This window comes from Vairimorpha ceranae, assembly GCF_000988165.1.
Source record: "Vairimorpha ceranae strain PA08 1199 chromosome Unknown NODE_93, whole genome shotgun sequence".
Lineage (NCBI taxonomy): Eukaryota > Fungi > Microsporidia > Nosematidae > Vairimorpha > Vairimorpha ceranae.
The window spans coordinates 1,117-13,773 of NW_020169388.1; the positions used below are offsets into that span (position 1 = coordinate 1,117).

General features: G+C 25.9%; 7 protein-coding genes across 7 annotated transcripts; 2 read left to right on the forward strand and 5 right to left on the reverse strand.

The window, feature by feature from the left end:
• Window positions 1-615: 615 nt before the first annotated feature.
• Window positions 616-2,295, reverse strand: AAJ76_930003411 (hypothetical protein; the record flags this gene model as incomplete). Its single annotated transcript, XM_024476657.1, has 1 exon — window positions 616-2,295. The coding sequence occupies one exon, from the start codon at window positions 2,293-2,295 to the stop codon at window positions 616-618; it is 1,680 nt and encodes a 559-aa protein (XP_024329995.1).
• Window positions 2,296-5,159: 2,864 nt separating this feature from the next.
• Window positions 5,160-5,507, forward strand: AAJ76_930006276 (hypothetical protein; the record flags this gene model as incomplete). The annotated part of the gene is made up of 1 exon (XM_024476658.1): window positions 5,160-5,507. One exon carries the CDS (start codon window positions 5,160-5,162, stop codon window positions 5,505-5,507), a length of 348 nt encoding a protein of 115 aa, XP_024329996.1.
• A 2,738-nt stretch (window positions 5,508-8,245) lies between these two features.
• Window positions 8,246-8,719, reverse strand: AAJ76_930009835 (hypothetical protein; the record flags this gene model as incomplete). The annotated part of the gene is made up of 1 exon (XM_024476659.1): window positions 8,246-8,719. One exon carries the CDS (start codon window positions 8,717-8,719, stop codon window positions 8,246-8,248), a length of 474 nt encoding a protein of 157 aa, XP_024329997.1.
• Window positions 8,720-8,948: 229 nt separating this feature from the next.
• AAJ76_9300010202 (hypothetical protein) lies at window positions 8,949-9,086 on the reverse strand (the record flags this gene model as incomplete). Its single annotated transcript, XM_024476653.1, has 1 exon — window positions 8,949-9,086. One exon carries the CDS (start codon window positions 9,084-9,086, stop codon window positions 8,949-8,951), a length of 138 nt encoding a protein of 45 aa, XP_024329998.1.
• Window positions 9,087-9,841: 755 nt separating this feature from the next.
• AAJ76_9300010958 (hypothetical protein) lies at window positions 9,842-9,982 on the forward strand (the record flags this gene model as incomplete). The annotated part of the gene is made up of 1 exon (XM_024476654.1): window positions 9,842-9,982. The coding sequence occupies one exon, from the start codon at window positions 9,842-9,844 to the stop codon at window positions 9,980-9,982; it is 141 nt and encodes a 46-aa protein (XP_024329999.1).
• A 1,874-nt stretch (window positions 9,983-11,856) lies between these two features.
• AAJ76_9300013149 (hypothetical protein) lies at window positions 11,857-12,033 on the reverse strand (the record flags this gene model as incomplete). The annotated part of the gene is made up of 1 exon (XM_024476655.1): window positions 11,857-12,033. One exon carries the CDS (start codon window positions 12,031-12,033, stop codon window positions 11,857-11,859), a length of 177 nt encoding a protein of 58 aa, XP_024330000.1.
• A 134-nt stretch (window positions 12,034-12,167) lies between these two features.
• Window positions 12,168-12,657, reverse strand: AAJ76_9300013772 (hypothetical protein; the record flags this gene model as incomplete). The annotated part of the gene is made up of 1 exon (XM_024476656.1): window positions 12,168-12,657. A coding segment is annotated over one exon (490 nt), but the record flags the coding sequence as incomplete, so codon positions are not given.

The window sequence follows — 12,657 nt, forward strand, 5'->3', positions numbered from 1 at the left end:
TTCTTTTCTCGGCCTGTCAAGAAAATCAATTTTATTAATTTTTTCAAAAAGAATTTTAATTTATTAAGAGAATATTGTAATTTTCCTTCTTTCTTGTAAAACACATTTTAACGCCACCATCAGCATAAACATGCTTAATTTTGTCTTTTTAATACATTTCAGGATCTAAATTTTTGTTTTAAGTATCAAAATATACACCTTGCAGACTTCTCTGCTTACTTTTGTTTTGTTTGTTATAATCCTTCATAGATTGTTATACGTTGAATACTTTGCTTGTTTGATCACAAAAGAATTCATTCAACAAACATTTAAAGATGGTCATGCGTTAGCTGTATTATGAAAGCATTGAAATCAAAACATTACAATACATGTGAAAATGTATTTAAAGCATATGGATTAAATCTTAGTTAAAAATGAATAGAAACAATTAGGCAAATTTAAAAAAAAATTCTATTTTTTAATTACGCTACTGCATATTGATTAAATTTTTTAAATAAAAAAAGATGAATTTTAAAGAAAACAACAAAATAAATTTCAATTACTTTAATAAGAATACTAAACAAAAAAAATAAAAAAAAAGCTTAATAAGCTTTATTTACAAAACGGTTTTGTCCTTCAAGAACGGAATGCAACATCGGATAATTTCTCGAGTAAAACTTTAACACTTTTCTCTTCTTCCTCAGTAAGCCCTTTTCCATTTGGGTGCAAGTCATAATTCATTACCTTTCTACATTGATCAACTAATTCCTCGCAAGCTTTATACGTAAAACTAGACCAGTAACTGCTGCTAAATATTTTATTAATAACATCATATAACGTATAAGAAATTTTTCGTAATTTTGTTGTCGCATCTCCATCCACTTTAAGCTTCCATGGTTTTTTTCTTAAATCTCTAAAAAGTTCTTGCAAAAGATTTTCGTAATCCGAGAAAAATGTACTCAAGGATTCTTTTATTTCTTCACAATCTCTTACGTCTTCAAAGTTTTTTTCTAACAAATTATCCATTCCTTCAAACAAAGCTATATGTAAATATCTTATCAACGTATTATGAAATGAAAGCCTGCTATCTAATCTATATAAAGGTGCTAAAGAAAACTTGTATTCAATCTTTTTCTCCCAATATATTAAAAATATGTTAAAATCTCCAAGTAGTTCACCTCGTATTTCATTATCAATAACATCTAACTGGAACAAAATTTCGACAATGAAAGATCTCCTAGAAAAATCTTTATTACATAAAACGTGTGCTAGTAAAAGCTTAAATATTTTATGCCTCGATATTGAAAACATAAAAAGCAAAATCGCATTTAACTCTTTACCTTCGACTTCCTCCGATTTTTCGATTAATTCTCTAAAGTTGCCATCTTGACCTTGTTCAGGAATAGAAACCCTTTCGATCCATTCTAGACATTTGTAGATTTCAATATGACCAATTGATAAATATCCATCATGAAGACCCTCGCTTAATTCTGTCCTTTTTTTGGCCTCTTCCCTCTCTTCAGGTGACTTTTCCTGGAAAAGTGCCAAAGTTTTTTTTCCTGACACTATCACATCAACTAAGTTTTTAATATAAAATAAATTAACGAAATTAAAATTAGTTAAAAATTTATATAACATCGCATTTTTGTCATTAAATTCACGTTTTAAATATTTTTTAAGCAACGTCTTAAAGTCAAAGTAATTTAAATCTATATCAAATACAAATTTAAAAGACGCAATAACTCCATCAAATCTTATGTCCAAATTACCTCCAAAATGAAGATCCATTAATTGTCCATCCCATTCATCATTTTTATTCCTAGTCCTAGCTACTAAGCTTATCCCATCAAACACATATCCTTTAAAATAGTATTTTGGTTTTGATTCCCCACTTGACAACTCTTCTAATGCAAATATTATTTTTTTCTGCACATCTTCTTTGCGTAGGTGATTTTGGTTATCTTTTGTAGTATAAATAAAAACACTATCAACATCAAAAGACTTTAAAAAACCATGAATAGAAGTTCCAATTTCGGTTGTTAATATATCCTCAGTGTAAACAATTTTTAAAATCTGTACTTTCCCTCCAATTTCCCGTGATTCAACATCCGGATGATAGCACATTATAAATTTATCACGAATTTCTACACATACATACAAATTTCTCGAAAGTTTTTTAAGTCGAAAATATTCCTTATGTTCTAACTGAGTTTCTACAAATGAACACAACTGTATAAAAATATTCTCTGACTCTCCAGTACTAGTACTAGCCTCTTGATGAGCACAACAAAACAGTTGTAGAAAAATCGATAGCATGATAGGGGAGAATTTTTTTTCTTTTTATGCTTAATATTTAATTTAATTTATATTAAAAATTACACTTTGTATTTCTGTATAAATGATTTTAATATAAAACAAACAAAAATTATTAGCTTTAATTCTTAAATTTTAATAAAGAGATTAATTTGTATTAAATTTGTGATTAAAATACCGTTATTTCTATAAACATTTTTTTTGATGTTTTTAAAATAAACATGATTTTATTAATTTTTATTTATAATCCTTTATTATAATCAAATCAATTATTGGTAATTATATTTGATTCATCTCATTTTTCATAAATTTAAAAATAATTTAAATGTAGAAAATTTTTATATATAAAAATAATAAACATTCTTTAAAATCCAATATCTGTACCAGAATAAATTTAATAAAATTATATTTTTTACAAAAATATATTACGTTTTATATTTGTATAACTTTTATCTTTATTTTGATAAATTCTATTTTTAATTAAATTAAAGTTGTAAACTATTTAGATTTTAAAGACAGGAGTTTAACAATAACGAAAACATTTAGGGATGATAAAGAAAATAATAAGAGCTAAGCAAATTTAATCGTTGCTGTAATAAAAATTAAATATTTAAAAATTTCGTTTTCAATTTTATGGAATTCACAAATATGTGTTAGTTTTTAATAGCATATAGTGTAATAAAAAGCTAAAAACGAACTATTAATATCTAAGTAATGACAAGCTAAATTTAATTAAATTGTTTTTAAATAATTTGGTTTAAAATTTTTATCAAGAAAATTATTAAAATATCTCAATTATTTAATAAAATAGAAATTGCAATACAAATATTTTTTTTATTAGTTATTATTGCTAGATTTATTTTACTTATTTTTAAGAAATAGATCTCTTAATATCGTATTTACTTATTTAAAGATTATCTATGCATTAGAAGTTAAGTAGATTAATAACTTTTTTATAAATTTCTATATTTAAGCTTGTAATGCTCTTTTAATGTTTTTAAACTTAATTTTTATATTGGTAGCACAATGTTACAAATATAAATGAGCTTTATACGGCTGAACAGAATTTTGTTCCTCGTTTAAAAGCAATAATTATCAACATTGCAATAAGTAATAATGATAAGTCATGTTTGCAAACTGGAAAAAATTACTTACTTTAAACATTTAAAGTAGCGTGCACGCATGGCGATAAAATTTATGAACAAAGTTTAGAAAATTTATCCTTTGATGAAATGATGTTACAAACACCAATTTTTTTGTACAAAAATTTAGGGATTGATAATAGATTGTTATTTATTAAAAAAATTTATACATAGGAATATCTTGTTGACATAACCACGTTAAAAATAGTTTTCATAAATGTTTAACATAACTCGTTTATTGATTTTGTCGTTCACATGCCAGTTAGTCTTTCGGTTGTGGTGTTGCTTTTTAAAATTTCCTGTCTTTTGATTGTTTAGCTTCTTCATCCTTTAAAGTTTTATTTCTCAAATATTTGTTCTGACAAACTGTTTGAATTTAACCAAAAGCTGTAGCGTGGTATCCGTATTAAACATGAGAGATATCACACTGATCTTCTATTTTTTTAGTTTTACTATTGTAATGACGCCTAATTTTATTTGTATATAAATATACTATACGCATTATTCATTTTTTATTAAAATAATTTTAATTTATCGTTTAAAAATATAATCAAATGGGGTAGTTAGATTTTTAATAAAATTTAAAATATATTAAAAAAAATTTAAAATAACATTTAAGAATTAACATTATTAAAAAATAAAAATTTTCTCCGTAGTTCAAATATCTAAATTTAATAAAACTTATATCAAAAAAAACATAAAAAATAGAAAATAATTTAATTTTAAACAAATAAAAAAAATTTTAATCATTGTAGTATTATTTACCACATGTGATTATTTTTAATTTATTTTGCTATAAAAATTTATTTTTTTTTTTACTTATCAGAATTACATAAAAGAAGAAACATTTTTTAATAAATTATTTTACTCAAAACATCTTCAGTGGTGTAAATCATAATCGTAATTGCACATTTTTAAAAGAAAATTTAGCACAAAATAACAATATTAATAACATTTTACATGAAAATTTTTCAAAAAATTTATAAAATGCACCAGAATTAGGAAATTTGCACTGTTTTCTTTTTTTAACCTATAAAGACAAAAAATTTAAAAATAGAAATAGTAAAATTAATCCAAAATATTTATTTTTTTAGTAATTTCATGAAGGAATAAAAAGAAAATAAAGGAGCTGAAAAAAAATTAATAAACTACCTATAGCAACACCTACCAATGCAGACAAGTATCTAAAAACCAAGAAATCAATTCCAGAAGCAGAAACTCTACACCCTTTTGAAAACACAAAAGCTTCATTGGTCGTTGAACTAATATGAGCAAACTTATCTAAAGGGAACTGGCCGAGAAAAACTTACGGGTCATCTTGGCACGATGGAATCAAATGCCAAGAGGAGACTGAGAGAAGACAATCTCGGTGTGTAATGACAAGTTTAACACTAAAATCTCTTAAGTCATTTTTAAGAAGAAGCAAAAGCAGCACTTACAAACAAAGCAAGAAGTCTTACTAGAGTAAGACAATTAAAAGAAGAATCATATGTGAAGAGAATGAAGTATCTAGTTAAAATTTGCAAAGCCATATCACTAATGGAGGCAGTTGAACAAGAGGGAATAAAATCAGAAATTAAGGAAATGTTTGAAGTTATAAGAAAACAAGGGCCTTAAGAAATTTAACCAACAAAAAAAATAAGCTCTCTAAAGATTGATACTTAAATTGTAAAAATGTAAAGCGAGTCCATCGACACATTTATATGGCACCATAAAACTGAAAATATGTCCAACATTGCCCTAATATTACAAACTGCAGAGCATACGTATACTAAAGTTACTCGAAAGTCCAAAAAACCAATCAAATGGGAAGAATCAATAAAAGAAAAAATTAACAAATTCTCGAAACATGAAGAAAACTTAAAGACCTACAAAAGCAACAAAGAGAAGATGTCGAAAGAAAATCCAACACAAATCAAAAGATTGGCGCGAACAGAAAAGATTGCATTAAATAAAGTCAAAGATATAGACAAGTTATTAGCGTTTCTAGACACATACATATTGGTATATAACCAAAAAAAATTACAAGCTACAAGAAAAAAAAGAGTGGATGAGAAAGAATACGTTATTTGAACTATACAGAGGTCGATACTACAGGATGCTAAAAGAGAACCATCTGCATAACACAAAGTTGGCAGAGAGGAAATTACGAAATTCTGGGGGAAAATGTGGGAAAGTACAGGTGAGAAAGATTATGGAGGAAATATTCAACACAAAAAAAATATTCAAGAGTTTTATTTAAACACGGATAAAGACTAAGTTTTACAGACTACAAAAAAATTACCGAAGTAGTTCAAAAGCTCTCGTGCTAGAAAGCAGCAGGCCCGGACATTATTTACGATTATTTTATCAAAAATATATAGGTTTTACACTTACAAATATGTAAAATAATCAGAAGTATATGTGTAGACGGAAAAGGACTGGTTTTATATGGAAATAACTTATATCATTCCGAAAGGAACCCCAACACCAAGAAAATACTTTAGATTAATAACATGCATGTCTAACTCATACAAGCTTACAATGAAGTGTCCCACAACTGTAATCCAAAATCTTGTAGAAAGCAAAGGAATACTATCTGAAAATCAAGTCGGACAGTGCGAAAAGTACAGGGGTAAAAGAAAAAGCACCAACAAACGTATCAATCAATAAAGCGCACAACTAAAATCAAAAATATCATGTTTGGGAGTAAAAAGCATTTGACTCTGTCTGCCAAAAATATCTTCTAAAGTGTATCGAAACATTAGGAATGTTCCCCTGGATAACAAGCTTCCTAAAATCAATAATCTTGAAATGGAATTTAAGGTTAAGAGTAAATAATGATGTTGTATTAAATAAAAGGATGAATAGAGGTGTATTTCAAGGAGATGGCTTATTGCCTCTAATATTTGTTTTGTGCCTAGTCCCTCTTAGCAAAAGATTAAATGGTTTATATCCTAAAATAGAAGTGAGTACAAGAGAAAGAAACTTACCTTTGTAACCACTTGTTGTTCATAGATGACCCAGAACTGTTTGCAGAGTCTGAAAGAGCTTTAAGAAGCATGATGGACGAAACAAAAAAATTCTGAAAGCTGTCAGCTCTGAGATTAACAGAGACAAATAGGAGGCATGCAAAGACAAAACCAAGCTATTTTAAACCCACGAAGGATACAAATATTTATGACTTACAGAAAGCCGATCGTGTTATCTACTAGTAAAAGATAATAACAAAATAATAAGCATAATAGTATTAGATAAATTCGATGTACTATTATGTAACACGCCATCAAATGCAAAAAATTTTATTACAGCTATTAACCAACACACATTATCACTTATAAACCATTGCGTCATCGGAATATTAGATGTAAAGCCAAATACATACAGCGAAGTAGACAAGAGAATCAAAGTTATACTAAATACGTATCACACGCGTCAGCAACTTGCATGCAAAAAACGGCTATATTTTTTTCCTAGGAAGGAAATAGGCAGAGGACTATTAAATATTGAACAAAACAATGAAAAAATGCTGTTAGCATTATCCAATGTTTTTAAATCAATAAAGAAAATATGTATTTGAAGAAAAATAATCTTAAAAACAGGAATTAAAAATATTACACATTTCTTAAGAAAAATAATTTTTTAAAAGTGAAGTACAGCCACAACGTAAAAATGTTAGACTTTACCGAGCTAAACAAGATGCATCGAATATCTCTATACAGTAATATTAAACAAAAATATAACTACTTAAAACTGCATGCATCAATGAAGACCCCAACATAGCAATTGATGAATCGGCCAATTGGCTCATTCACGGCAATATTTTCTCAAAAGAAGAGGGGTCACTATGCACATTGCTAGACAGAAACATTTTATAGAGAAAGGAAGCACGTTCACGTTACAACAGAAAACAAAGACAGTAGACCTATTGCATGCAAAATAGTGCGAGAGAATTCTGTAACACAACTACTTGAAAAGGCATGACGAAGCCTCAAGAAGCATATATATGCAAATGTGCATTAAGTATGAATTTACAAAGTTGAATAAATTTGAAATTACTTGGTACAAAAGTGTATTTTAAATTAAAAAAATGGAAATGTTGGTAGATACATGAGTAATTTACTCTTTAAAGCTAAAATATAATTAACCTGACATATTTATAATTGATAAAGTAAAAAAGAAATTATTATTATCAAAATAGGAATAAACTTCTTTACAAGTTGTGAATTGTTGAAATTGAGAAAGATAAAATTACAATTTGCTAACTAATCATTTAAAATCCGTGTACAAAAATAAGGTAAGAATATTTCCATGCGTGATGAGACCATGGGTGGTGTAGTAACTAAGTATCACAAAAGTTATAGAAAAGATAGTTGATTAGACCACTAAGTTGAAGCATATATAAATTTTTAAAATATCAAAAAAGAATAGAGAGCCTGACGCTTGAATCTAGACATAGAATTCAGACTTATGAAGAGGAAACTTTAGAATGTACTCAAAAAACCACAGGAGATGAAATCCTAGTTAAAAAAAGGATATTGTTCTTGTCTATAAAAGTAAAAAAATGCAGAAAAGCTTTTATCTAAATAAAATAGCATTTAAAATTTTAAGATAAATGTTCTTTCTTTATTTAAAAATCTTTTTATTTCAAACAATCTGTTCATAAGTGTTGCTTTAGTTTGACAAATTGACTTACTTCAATTCAATTAATTGATAAAATTCATCACAAAAGGTTTTCTTTCGTTTTTCTAAAAATTTAAGCCTAATTGATAAACCGGATAATAAAAAAAAATCTTTTAAGCACTAGTTACAGACTTGTTATCGATATTTATTTAAACCCCTTTTATAGCTTTAACTTTTGACAAATCATAATAACTTTTAAGTAATTTGCATCGTATGCCTTTGTTATTTTTACATTCATCTATAAAAACTTTAAATTCATATAATAAAGAAAAGGCAGTGAAGAATAAAATTTTGAAATTAGTTTGAAATTTCGCTATTGGTTTAACAATTTTAGCAAATTTAAAATCTCCAAAAATTTCCCAAATCAAATTTGGTTCTTTATTCGTATTAAAAGCAATAAACCAATTTATTTCTGATACATCCAAAATTTCTAGACAGACAAGTAATTTTAGACAAAAAAATATTTTTTGCATTAAGTTCTGAAAACAGCAATTTTTCAAGTAAAATATTAAAGATTTGTTTATCAGAAAAAGAAGATATTGAAAATAGCAAAATTTTACATCACCAATGGGTATAGATGATATTGAATCTATTGAGTTTTCAAAATAGAGATAAATTTGCATCGAAATTTCATAAAAATTTTTTTTAAGTAAATGAAGCGTCCCATTGATGTTTTTTTCCTCTCCCTCGTCATCTCGTATAAATCATAAAGTGTTGAATAAAGCAAATTACAATAACGTTCTTTGTATTTCAGAGATAATTTTAAAAATACTATCAGACATATTATAGAAGTAAAAAAGTTGATTTACGGTAAAATTGACCAAAAATTTATAGATTGCGTGCCAATATTCTTTATAATATAATAATATCTATTTTTGCAAAAACAAATAGCAATTTATACGGTTTAGAAAATTTTAAAGAAAGGTTATGTTTATTTGAGAAGTTCCGTGAAAGTCTTTGTGAAGGCTTCTTGTTGATCTTATTGTCCATCTTTTCTTTGTGGGTAAAAATCCTATTTATAGTTTTTACTCAATTAAAGATTACATAAACAAACAATATAAGAAAGCAGTATATTAAAGTTAAGCTAAAAGGAAAGCAAAAAGACTCATCTACATTGAATACTCACTTGTTCGTTTAATCACACAAGAATTGATTCAACAAACAGTGACTGATGGTCATGTGTCAGTTGCGTCATGACACAATTAAAACTTTATAAACTAACTGTGAATACGTAACCAGTTCTATTATTTGTTGTTATGCGAAGATTAAAAACTTTTTTAATTCGTTTGTAATTTGCTATTTTAAACCAAAAAGCATTATTACAACGAAATTTTAATGAAAAGAATGAATGTCGTAATTACAATCATTATAGATAAAAATTGGGCCAGTTTGTTATTTAGAAAAGTAATTAAGTTGTTCAGGTAATGTTTTACATTCGTCCATATCTGTACTGGAAATAATCTCAAGATAATAAGTGTATTTAGTAACTCTTCAATATTAAAACTTTTAAAAAATAAAAAAATATCTAACAATTCTGGTTCTGTGACAGCTTTTTCGTCTATTTGATAAGAAAGTATATTTTCAATTGTACATGATTCATATATATGACAAATCTTAAAACCTATATTTATATCATTTACTCGAAAAACAAAACCATTTAAAACTGTGTTATAAGATTACATGTAAAATAAATTTTCTAAAATTTTTTAAATATAAATATTTTATCCCTAAAAAAAAAGGGGTTTATGAAAATATTTAGTAACAAAATAAAGGATAATTACAAGAATAACAATGACCAGAAGAGAGGATTATTTTATGTTGGAACAAGGGCGCCATTAATAAAAAATTTTTTGGAACTATATTTTAAGCTGCTTTTTATTTTTTAGTAGTAATCTCAAAAACTTTAGCAGCACCTTAAAATGTACTATAATCTCTTGATTTAATTTTAAAATAAACTATAATGTTGATTTATTTATTAATATCTTTTGCTATCGTAATATCTGTCGGTATATTACTGGGTTAAATTAATTTGTAAATTATAATTAAAATAATAAACATTTAATGGGTAATTAAAAAAAAATTTTAATTGTTTTTTTGCCATCAATAATATTCATGAAAATAAAAATGCATATTGTGGTATACTACCACATTTGATTATAGTTTCAAAACAATTTATAGTTTATTTTTAATAAAATTTCAATTTTTTTAGCATCAGAATATTTGAAAAAATTCATTTTTTAATTACATTTAATATAAATAAAAAATTCCCAAAAAAAGGGCACTCATGAATTAAAAATTATTTAATATTACAAACTATACCTTTAACCACAATGACAACGGGCCAATAGCAATAGTATTTTAAACAAAGAATACCTACCGCTTCTAGCATTCTAAAAATACATTTCAAGTTCAATTCCCTCCCACGAGGGTACATCAATTATATTCTTAATTTAATAGTAAGTTATAGTTATCATTTTTAATATATACATTCACATATCTGATATCCATTATTCCAAGTTTCTTAACTATATAGTATAAATTATCATCTGAAATAATGTCTTCACCAAATGTTGGCATAAAAGAAAATTTTTTTTGCTGTATTAAAGTAAACATTTCCAAAATTTATGTTTACTCTGTGCTTACTAACCGAAAGTAAAATAACAGCAATATCTAATTCAAAATTATATAACATATAATTCTTATAATTTAACTCTTTACTAGTCTTATTATATGCCTATTCAAAAAAGTATAAGTTAACATATTCTTCCATAAATACTGAAAGAATATTTGTAAATAATAGAGTTTTTAAAAGAATATAACTATTTTTGAGGACAAATTGATTCTTAAACATTTAAATAGATAAAAAAAATGATGTATATCTGGAGGAATATCTTTATTACTACACCAATTTCATTTATTTTCTTTATTTGTTTTTAATTTATTCTTTGTTAATATCATTGCGTACTATGAGTAATGTTTGTGTCAAACAAATGAAACTATAAAAGAAAAAATTGAACAAACAAATATCAATTCAAGGTATCACCAAGGAGGCAGCAGTCTTAGACCATCACGACCATACACCAATAAATCTTCTTTACATAAAACTTTTACCAATATATTACCCATGGGACTACAGGAACAGGCCCTAGAACCTTAAGTCTGCTTGAGACTTATCTCGCCACTGCCTGCATTCCTGACGAATACCCCAATATCAAAAACCAAAATAATTTTTTTTTCTAAGTATGGAAAAGAATGAGTAGAATTAATAAAAATAATTTAATATGTCTAAAAAAGTACAGATTTAAGATTTTATACAAGTACTAGCTTGCGCTATCCCGTTGAAAACAGGATGATCACAAATTTGGTGCGTGTTCTTTCTTTTTAATGTATTTGATGTTCCTTTATGTATGTACTTATTTTATTGTTTTTAATTACAAATTGCCCTTTTTATAAAATTAAAATTTGCTATAGGCACCTTGTATAAGTTGTATAAGATTAATATAACTAAATAAAAGCAAGGGGAAATGGACAAAAATATTGTTCCGTACTTAGAAGAATAAATTCTTAATGGTGCTGCTCATTATTAATAAAAAATACAAAGAATTTTAAAAATTTTTAAAAAAGAAGGGTTAAAAAATAAAAAAATGTTCAAATTCAAACCTTTTTTATATATACTGACTAGCCTACGCTGTCCCGTTTAAAACGGGACCCAAATTCGATACATACTTTCTTTGTTTAAATTATGTGTTTATGTCTTTGATTATGTATGTATCGTTATAAATTTGATAATTGTATTTTTTAAATAAATAAATAAATTCAGTAATGGCGCACATTTTACAATTTGAACAATTGAATGAAACTTAAAAAAATAAATTAAAATATTAAGCTGTCCATTATAAAAATAGCTATAAAAAAATGTTATTTCTTTAAAAAACATTTCTCATAATTTTTAAAAAAGAAGGGTTAAAAAATAAATAAATGTTCAGATTCAAACTTTTTATATATATAGAAGACAAGTTTGGTAGTTATCCTTCATGGCAAGACAAAAATCTACAGTTTTATAAATTAAAATTATTTAATTAAACTTTTAACGCAGTTCTCTAAAGTCTCGGGATTGTCAATATTTAATATTTGAAACATTTTCTTAGCTTCTACTTTATTAAAGTAAACACGCTCTTCTCCTATGCTGTATCTAACGTCTAAATTGGTTAATAATGCTATACTTTCAAATAATTGTGGCAATGTTTTTTTCCCTGACGCAATTATAAATCGTAAATTTTCAAGTAAGATGCTATAAAAATCATATAACGTTTTATTATTCAGACATAAATATAAATCAGAGAACTTTTGTAGATCGTTAAAAAATTCAATATTAATAACATCATCCTTTTTATAAATACTAAAATATTCCTCAGCTTCTTTATAAATAAGAGTGTATAACAAATTATTAATTTCTTCACTCTCCGCCGTCATCACAAAATGAATCTTAGAAAGTTTTTCTTTAGTAAAAAAATTTTCCAGAAAAATAATTATTCGGAATCGTTTATCATCATTTAGATTT